Raw genomic sequence first — 10,548 nt, 5'->3', positions numbered from 1 at the left:
ACATACTTTAATGCCATTCCTTCGGTGGTGCTTATGTAATTATGAACTTTGTTTTCCAAAATTCGAATTCATTCCACTGGTATAAATTTTAATGTTACAATTAAATTTTGGTTATATAATTAATGACGAGAGTATGGCAATTGAAGTTTTCTATTGATAAAATTATTCATATTTTAAGCCGTATAACAGCTATAAATTAACGATTCGGTTTATTATACACTTTTTATCTTACATTTTTAGATGCTTATATATTATACGGGTACTATATAATTATAACATTTTTTATTATTGATGTAATATTTTATAACAATAAAACATAAATATTAATAAGACTTAATGTAAATGTACAATATAAAAACTAATAAAAGTAAGCAAGTGAATACATTTAATTAGTTCTCAATTTCAGTATATCACAAAATAATTCTTGGGATTGGTAACTGATTAATGACTATTATCTGAGATCTAAATAAATGGATCAATGTTCAAATATAAATATAAACCAATTCATAATTATTAAGATAATGTATATGGTACAAATGATTTGTGATGAGTAATATTGTTGGCTATTCATTTATATCGTAGACCGGACAACTGTTATTCAGTCTTTTATTGAATGATATCACACATGGTATCAAATAAATTGTCCCAAGAAAAATATATAAGCCACCGTAGAATAAAACCTGAAAATATGTTATTTATTATTTCTAAATTATGTTAATATCATAAACTCGACGTTAAAACTGTTTTAATGTTTTACTGTTTTACCAATTTTTCAATTTTTTTAGATCAGATAAACAAAATATAAATATTTTTCATACAATTAAATTGATTTTAAAAATTTCAAAATGTATAATATATTGGATAGAAAAAAAATTATATTTCATTATTTACTACGTACTTGTTCAGGTACATCAATTTTAAATAAATTGCCTCGGATAAACATTTCTTTATAACACAGTAATAGTATCAGAGAGATGAATGAATTGAAACCCAATACAAGTGCATAACTCTTATTTTTCAGTTGTTTTGCTATTTCAGACCTATTAAAATATACATTTAAGTAGAAGAAATATATAATAATAATTTATTACTGGTTGAATTCATGTTCGACTTTTAAATATTTAGTTATGTATATTACATATTAAGACTACACCATTTGAACTTAGCATTGTATAATATGATAGTTGGTAGTATTGTAATACTTTTTTCAGATATTTATGTTTTCAAAAAATAAAATGCTTTTTACTTACAATGATGTTACAAACATTGCTTGGATCAGTGCTCCAAATAATATGTACGACAGTTGGATTGATAACATATTTTGATGAAAATAACAAGATAGTACGCATATGCCTAGAATCGAAGATCCAGATCCTATGAACGCATTACCATTTAATTCCCAATTCACACGTTTTACGCCGATCTTGTATGAACTGATGGCTCCTGCGCACAAATTTACAAAACTAAATTTCGAAAATATATAAATTATTCATGAAATTTTAAGATCAGCTACAGGGATTCCATATACATGTAATATGTATTATGTATATGTATAAGTATAATATTATTATAATGATCATTTATATAATTATAAAATTAACAAATTATAAGTTAGCAAACTGCATGTTTTTATTTTTCTGCAGTATAGTGTAACGTCCAACACCCCGCTTAAGTCAATTTTTAAAAAAAACCATTCATTATTTATCATATTGTTTTAGATTTTAAGTAGATGAGTAATAAATCTAGTGGATTTTCAATGTTGAGTGTCTTTTTAATTTTTTTTTTCATATGATTTAGAAATTAAAAAAATATATTTCTATCTTTGAATTTGAGGTTTCTGATTCCAAATTAGGTGACCCTCCGTAAGGTGAGGTAAAATTTCCAGTACTTTTTAAAATAAATAAGAAAAATAGCGGAATATGTGATTATTTACGCAACAACTATTATAGACAATGCATAAAATTGAGCTCGTGTATTGTATATATTGTATATTTGTGTAATAATAAAGGTATCAAATTATAATATTTGTATATATATATATAGTTCCTCATAGTTCCATGCAAGCAGAAAAAATTATTTATCAAATAAATTTGGGTGACAAAAATGTCTAATTTGGTATAATTATATTTTAGTGAGGTTTGGTAAAACTATAAACTGACATTAACTATACAAAGTTATGGTTAGAAATTTAGTATGTATGCCAATAAAATATAGTCGGTATGATTAAATTACATTTAGGTACAACAAAATTAAATGGTTAAACAACCTATAAGACTTATAATTGATATTATTTAGTACTATTTACTAATATAATACTAGTTGATGTAACTAAAACTGGTGTTTGCATATTTCGAAAGCTAAACGTCTAGCCCGTTTAGGAATTATCACAATATTATTCAGTTGGAATAATTATAAAATAAAGTTGTTATTGTTGTTAATATTATTGTGGTATGCATATTTCCATAAAATTTACGTATAAATAAATTATATATTTTGATATATATTGATCAAAGGAGTACCTAATAATAATATAATAATACTATATAAACCGACCTTCAATTTTTAATTATTAGATATATTTCTTTTTTTATTTTTAGTAAAAATACTATAATATCGTATTTACGAACCAACAAATACGGCCAAGGACTCGACTATACCATTAGCCCGCTCATTTTCACCTAATTTGTGAGTTACATTTGAAATTTTTATCTGTAATTATACAAATTGTAAAATATTAATACAAAATATAAATGAATTAGACATAAAATTGCATTATACTTAATATATTTTTATAATGTATGACTTACCGTCATATAGCCAACTAAAGCCAAACAGTACCAAATGGACCATTTCAAAACGATTAAGTTTTTATAAGATTCGTTAAAGTCTCTCCACAATTTTTTTGATATAGATTCGGTTGCAGAAGATTTAGATTGAAGAGATTTTTTCTAAAATATTATTTGTTCAAGTATAAATTATAGTCTCTTATTACTTGAAATTATTTGTTATAAGATAATTTAAAATTTAAAAACAACCAATTGATAAAAATATGGGATGCTTGTTGTCTGATGTTATGAGCGTAGGTTTATAATTTATGTAAAGGGGAATAATTAATGAAATTTAGAACTTAAAATTACTTGTTGTTCATTAATAAATTATTTAAAAAAATGTATTTTTCATCTAATTATAATTTATTAGGTACTATATGGTACCTATATATATATATATATATTCATGTTAATCATAATATGAAAATTGTTTATTAAGCAAAATATTATCAAGGTAAAATTTGATGGAAATTGATTATTTAGATGAACATGTCATTCTATATGGGTATATATATATATATTATACGCGGGTATATTTTTACATTTGAAAAAATAAAACAATAAAAAAAAAAAGAAACTTACAATTTATTTTATCAATATTGAATGGTATAAATCATAATTAATTTTATTGTAATAATAATAACATTATATTGGCTCACATTTTTATAATCTAATATTTGCATTATCCCTCCCTAATAATACAAAAACCGCAGTTTATCCCAAGTCTTTCTATTATAAATATTCGCGTTCAATATTCCGATAGCTGAAATGGAGCAAAATAATTTTCAATTTTTCCTGCTCAAATAATGGAATAAAATTCGTAAAATATTTTTGTCCATAAAAACAGCTATTCGCTATAAGATTCAATATATCAAAGCAATGGTGTGTATTATAACACAAATACGTTTAATGGTTTACTTTTAAATTATGTTGTTCGTTGTTATTATCCGAAATAAATTCTGCTATAGGCATTGTAACATCATCATTATTATAACTGTTCCGTTTTACCGATGACAAAAATGACGCCCAGACAAATGCGAAAACCACACCTAGAATAATACAGCATGTACATAGGATGTTGAACGATTTGTCACTATTTTAATTTATTTAATGTAATAAATACTTATAGATAATTAAAATTAAAATAAATATTAATGCATTTGTAATAAATCTAACCAAAAATCTATAACTTTAAAGCTATCTACGTCTTAATGGCTTAATGCATTAAGCTTACAAATCGGATAAAATGAATAAAATGGATAATTAAAATGTTTAGCCAACACAAAAGATGAGTAAATATGGCTTAAAATACAATCATATTTTGTAAAATGTTAGATTTCTAAAAAATGTGGTAGAAATAATTATTTGATAATTCATAGTGCTGTATCCTTATGTATATTGTATATAGTGTAGAAAATATTTTAAAACCATTGAATGTAATGATAAATATAGAGCGAGGGTACATTTAATAAATTTAATAATTTTTTAATGATACATTAATATATTTAATGGATATCGGAAATGATTTCATATTCACGGAATATATTTTTTGTAATTAAAAAAATAATTATGTAAAATAATTTTAGACTATGGACATGAAGCTTTAATGCTATTGATAGTAAAATGAATATAAATTTCTGTTTGTGCGCTTAACTATTCTTACAGTAGTAGGTATTTATATTAAATCAACGACATCTAAGCATTTATGCATTGCTGGTATTATAATAATTGTAATAACTAATATCTATTATAAAACATTATTATTAAATAACATTATACATAATTAAAACTATTTAGAAGTATACAAATAGTTGCACATATACTCACTTCCCAATGTGTAACACGGTAATTCTTTAACATAATCCTTTCCGTAAATAATCACTAATACCTGAGCAAATACTAACGAACCACATTTGCCCATCAACATTGCAGTCCTAGCTAATCCCGATGTTGCCTGATAATATCTTTTGTCCTGTACCCTAGCGAATAAATAACTGAAGTAGACTACTTCGTACGATTTGAAGAACGCCATACATAGTTCGACTAACTGAAAGAAAACAGAAAACTTAAAGCGTTCGAGAGACAAATAATAAAATTGTTTTATAACAATTGGCCAAATTTTAAATTATGGGCATATTATTTTTATGTATTTAAAATATAGGTACATTTAATGTTAAATAATTCGTATAATATATATTATAAATCATACAAGAATCATACTTAACTTACTTTTAACTGGATGCAATTAGGTAGTATAACAAGATTTGAATAGGCAATAATTCCACAGAAGACATTGAATAACATAACTGGTTTGTAAAGTAAATTATCTGTTATCATCATAATTACCGAAACAGCCAATATGTTGAAATAGTCTTCAAACCGCATCAACTCATTTGTCGCCTAAAGTAAAGAATATGTACGAATTATTATTGTTGTAAATAAGTCAAATTTTAAAAACTTGTCTATTATAATATTATTAATATTGTTTAAAATTATTTTTTATTAGTCACCTATTAATTATTATTATAAGATCAAAATAATATGGCACAACAATGACAATAATGTAATTAATAATTATATTTATATTTTATAATAATTAATGATTAAAAAATTGAATATTTGTAAGAATTAAGGTATTATAACTTTTATGCAATATGCCAATGTATTTAAAATTACGTATTACTTTTTATCAAATTCAGAAATGTTAAAATATTTTTATTCAATTTTAATATTTAATAGGTACTATAATACTTATTTAACCTACGAGCTACCTACCTGTTCAGTGCACCTTATTTTTAAGTATTTTTGTATTTTTAATGGTTTATATATAAAGTATACATCTAACCTATTACAGTTTAAATTAATATGCTTTATAATCCTTAAATGAAGATGTTGATTAGCTGTTTGTTGGTATATCATGTTATGAATATAACTTAAAATATTTAAAAATCTCTTTGTGAAAATTAAAAAAAAAAATTGCATATTATTTATGAATATTATATTAAATTATAACTTCCACAACCTATCAGTATAATCAGTAAATAATAATAAGTTAATATTTATTAAAAACCTTGTACAACATCTATGGTCTAAAAAAATATTTTTAATATGTTTACCTTCTATTTATTGACATGTAAATACATGTTGCCCAATATTACATCCCTATTAAATTTAATTATTTCAGTAACTATAGTTATTTGATTTGCTCTTGAAGAAACATATCACTATAAGAAATATGTACATTCAAAATTAGAAATAATAGATACATAAAATATAATAAATTGGAAAATAATAGTTTAATTTTCTTAATAAAAAAAAAAAAAATTAAAAATTCTAAAAATCAAATTTTGAATAACTGCATCATTATAGTTAGAAAATTAGCTCACATGTTATACTGGTGTCTCGTATAGCTAATAGAGTAAGTTTTTATATGAAAATTAGTGAACAGTGTATAAACCTATATAATTTTTTTATACATTATTTTTATTTTTTATTTTTGTATTCTATTGCTCATTTTAATACTTTATAATTTATTATAATTTTTTTTAAAAAATACAATTTACTAGGTTAATTGGTTATAATTTATAACTGTTAGAATAAATATTATACAATATCACAATATTGATTTATTTAAGTACCTTTATATCTGTAACGTCTACTCCTTGACTGCGGACGAGATAGCTAGTCATAAAATAATCCAAGGGTCGAAATTCTATAGCAAATGCGAATATTACCACTAGGGTAATAATTGTTGTCCAACCACGCATTTCAAAGATATTTAGTATTACATTTATTCCTAAAAAAACAAAAAAATAATTATGATTGTACCGCTTTCAGTTATCATTAAGACATTAACTATATTAGTACCACACACTGCATAGTGGCTTAGGTGAATGACTAGTCTAGAAGATAGAATATTTACTTTCGCATTTGTTTATAAATATGGAGAGTGGAAATGTGCTACCAACCGGTTTATAAAACCAGTAAAATAAATTAATTTTACGTTATATATTGTAAACATTACATAAATGCATACCATAATATAATAGGTAATTTGAATTTCTTTATTTAAGAATATCGCGTTTTATTTGGTATGAGAAATCTGATGAAAATAAAGAAACAAATACATTGGGCACAAATTAGCTTATTTAAAAGCTTGGATAAAGCTAGACGATTGTAAGCATTGTTTTTTTTTAAATGTAAGTACGGTCGCATCCACAATGGCCATAAATCTACTTTAAATTGTATTTTTTAAAAAATTTCAGAATTGCGTATTTACTAGATTTTTAAATATAATAATATTTTATTGTTAATTATTATAATAAATTATAAGTATGATTTGCTACACTAATAAACTGTTACCCTAGGCGGTAACATGTGTATCAATACGCCTATGAAACAAGGAAAATAAATTCTTATATGATGTGTTATCGTATTAGCGTTTTTATATTTATATTTTGATAAAATGCGTGATAATGGATATTTGGGATTAGATTAAGTTAGGAAGACTTAAGGTTTTTATTCCGTGTAGAATGATAATATAATGTAGTCACAAACTGTAGTATTATTATTCATCATACGCCTTTCTGAATGCATATTTGTATGCGATGATTTCAGATATAAATAAAGTGAAAAGAGTTATAAAGTATACTCCTATAATAAAAAGTAGCTCTTAAATTGATATTTAATACTATAGTATTTATACAATATATATGCAAATAAGAGGTATATTAAAAAGTCATTACATTTAATTTGTTTAGCTTAATATTGGTTTATAAATCATCGTATATAGAAGATTATACTTACAAATGTATAATATATATTAAGTTGTATATTATACGACTACAGCTTTAATAACTCATATATAAGTGTATAGTATTATAGTATTTAGATATAGTTATAATAATATTGATGTAACGATACTATATTTATTTTTCTGTCCGAAATTTGTCGCAAATTAGTTTCAAAATAATTACACCAAAAGAAAATCGACCGGACTAAATAGGGGTGCTTACTTCACGTACGTGTGGTATGATACTACGATCATGTATTTGTAAGCTGATAGTGACTGACAGAAAACTAATAAAAATGTCACAATTCAAGAATATGTGATCTGTGGACCATGGTTGCCGAATTTATACTGCGGTTGAGGTGACAGACTTTATACAGTAGTCCAAGCGCAATGTAGACATATTTGATCTATTATTAATATTTATTAATTATATATTTATCTACGTCGTGAATCGAAGCGTCCGTAAGGTTAACGCGAAAAACTATTACACAGCCATCGTTTCTGTGTAACGTGTAAATCGCGTGTGATGGTTAGGTGTTTAATTATGACTAAAACCACATGGTATAGGTACGTGGAACATAAAAATAGTGGATTATTGTATATTATAATGTCATATTGGTTATTTTTTAAATGATAACCATTATAAATGGTAGATATTAAGATGGTGGCTAGTATTGTCTTTGGCTCTTTGCTACAAGCCGTTTATTTCTACATCCCTAATGCTATGTACGAATACATTTCTCAATGATATCTACTCAATCAAACCTTTTTTTTTATTGCTATTCTTAAGCGTGTTGGTACTCCTGAAAATTCTCCAGGGTAATCACGGGGAAATTCTCGTTCGTCGTGTTCCTAGGAATTGTTCATTCTTTAAAGTGCTATGCAGTGTAATCACATATTCACATCCATTGCTCAAGGATTACGAGGGTAGCGCAAACAAGTAACATGCACATCAGTCACCACATATTAGGCAAGGTACCTTTACGACTGTTATTTAAAATTTACTGTAGTAGCATATAATAATGTGCATGTTTAATGTGTATAGAAGTTTATAAAATCCGGAAAAATTTGGCGTAATTGTTTAAGTTATTAAATTCAAGAAAAAAAAATATTTAAATAAAATGGTATCTAGACTTAAAATATAAGTAGATTGTAAGAACTTATTAAAAATGAGTATTTCAAATATATAATTCAAGTATACAGACAGATAAGCGAAGGGTTTCAGAATTGATTATAGAATAGTGTATTGGTTTTAGCTCACTTCCTCAGTAACGAACCAGTCCAATTACCCACATTCAGCGATCTAAAATAAATTGGCAAATAATAATTATTAAAATTTTCTCATAAAATATATCAGTATTTACTTTAAAAATATCATACCTTAGTATTTTATTAGAATCCCAGAATTATTTCAATATTTTTAAGTAATAAGAAAATGTAAAACTACCCATATAGCAAGTTAGCACAATCCAGGACAGTCAAACGGTTTATTTTATTCTTTTGATTTTTCACAAACTAGTAATTACAATTTTTTCCAAGATAAATATAATATTATATCAGTTGACAATATTATTAGTCAGTAACGTTATTCTGGAAAGTAAAATGATTTTACTTTTAATCCTTTCCTCGCGGACTAAAAACTATTGCGACGTTGCCAAATATAATAGATATTGTACTTTGTTTTTATTTTTGGAATATTAGGACGGTCTTTTTGTTATAATAGTATAATATTTACTGCTGAGTTCAACAATTATGCCTATTAATTCACTTAATTGAAATAATAATAATTATTTAATCATATATTAATATTATCATCTAAATAAGAGGTCCGCCCAAATAACATATGAAGCTATATTATATACATAAAAATAAATACCTATCTTTTAATAAAAGTTATAACAAAAATGGCAATCAATTGGTAGTTACATTTTAAAGTTATTTGAAAATTATACGAGTATAACCACCATTACAAGTTATACTAGTTACAAATCTGACTAAATTTTATAATTGTAATACATGTAACCAATTATACTGCTCAATACTGCATATATTATTATTAGTAAGTTAAAAATCGAATTGATTTAAATAATTTTTTTCCAGCATCCCTGCGATTTGAGTTCCACGTTGCTGAGTGCTGTAGAATAGTAATTAGTACCATAACAGTTCAGTCGAGCTCTGAATAAACGTGCTTAGAAAATCACTAAATAAGCATGCACCTATAATCTATGTATATATACGACATTGTATTATAGGTTAGGATACCCGTTAGGGGACCAAATACGTACAATTTATAATTATTTAATCAATATCAATAAACTACTGCTACAATAAATCCACACAAACATAGCGTTATACGCTTATACCAGCCCTAAAAAAAGAGCTACTTAGGCGATTGCTCATCCTCCCTCTCCTCTAAATACGTATTTGAGAGTTTCTTTTGTACGTCGTATGGACGATTTCCATGCATTAGAATTATTGTTTGTATACGCCACTAAAGTATAACGTCATAGAAAATTTGAGTTCCATATGAAAGTCGTTCATACAACGCATAAATTAGACTGGTGGTGCAGTGAATATTAATATCCGTATATCCATAATCAAGGGTGGATGCTCACGGCGAAGGAATGAGTGTCATATCCCCTTTTTGGCTTATTTTTGTTTATTGATATATAATAATTTATTGGTTTATTTTTTTTATTTTATTAACGAAAATATATTATCTATACAAAGTGGCACAATAAGCATATGTGAAGAAAATAGAAAACAAATAACATACACGATAAATTGTTTAAGAAGTCACATATTATAGTACTATAGTAGTAACGATTAACTCGAAGAAAAATTTATTTTTAAAATAAAATTCATGTTTTCAATATTTTTTCTTTGTTGTTTTTAATTTTCAATAAAAATTATTTGATTGATAACGAT

The 10,548-nt window shown here is 25.0% G+C and overlaps 1 protein-coding gene across 1 annotated transcript; it reads right to left on the bottom strand.

The window, feature by feature from the left end:
* Positions 1 to 368: 368 nt before the first annotated feature.
* LOC113557308 (thiamine transporter 2-like) lies at positions 369 to 6,716 on the bottom strand. The gene is made up of 9 exons (XM_026962759.1): positions 6,467 to 6,716; positions 5,058 to 5,228; positions 4,656 to 4,875; positions 3,747 to 3,877; positions 2,808 to 2,948; positions 2,628 to 2,709; positions 1,251 to 1,443; positions 899 to 1,040; positions 369 to 680 (listed from the first exon to the last, which is right to left on the bottom strand). Exons 1-9 carry the CDS (start codon positions 6,593 to 6,595, stop codon positions 564 to 566), a joined length of 1,326 nt encoding a protein of 441 aa, XP_026818560.1. The 5' UTR covers positions 6,596 to 6,716; the 3' UTR covers positions 369 to 563.
* Between the last annotated feature and the right edge of the window lie 3,832 nt (positions 6,717 to 10,548).

Source organism: Rhopalosiphum maidis, chromosome 4, assembly GCF_003676215.2.
Source record: "Rhopalosiphum maidis isolate BTI-1 chromosome 4, ASM367621v3, whole genome shotgun sequence".
Classification (NCBI taxonomy): domain Eukaryota; kingdom Metazoa; phylum Arthropoda; class Insecta; order Hemiptera; family Aphididae; genus Rhopalosiphum; species Rhopalosiphum maidis.
The sequence above is the reverse complement of the archived record's forward strand: the minus strand, read 5'-3'. Positions and strand labels throughout refer to the sequence as shown.

Excerpts from the sequence above, each read along its gene's own strand:
- LOC113557308 (XM_026962759.1), bottom strand. The coding sequence starts at position 6,595 with ATGCGTGGTTGGACAACAATTATTACCCTAGTGGTAATATTCGCATTT. Across the intron at positions 5,229-6,466 it reads TAGACGTTACAGATATAAAG|GCGACAAATGAGTTGATGCG; the intron begins GTACTTAAATAA and ends TCTTTACTTTAG. Across the intron at positions 1,041-1,250 it reads GCAATGTTTGTAACATCATT|GTCTGAAATAGCAAAACAAC; the intron begins GTAAGTAAAAAG and ends ATATTTTAATAG.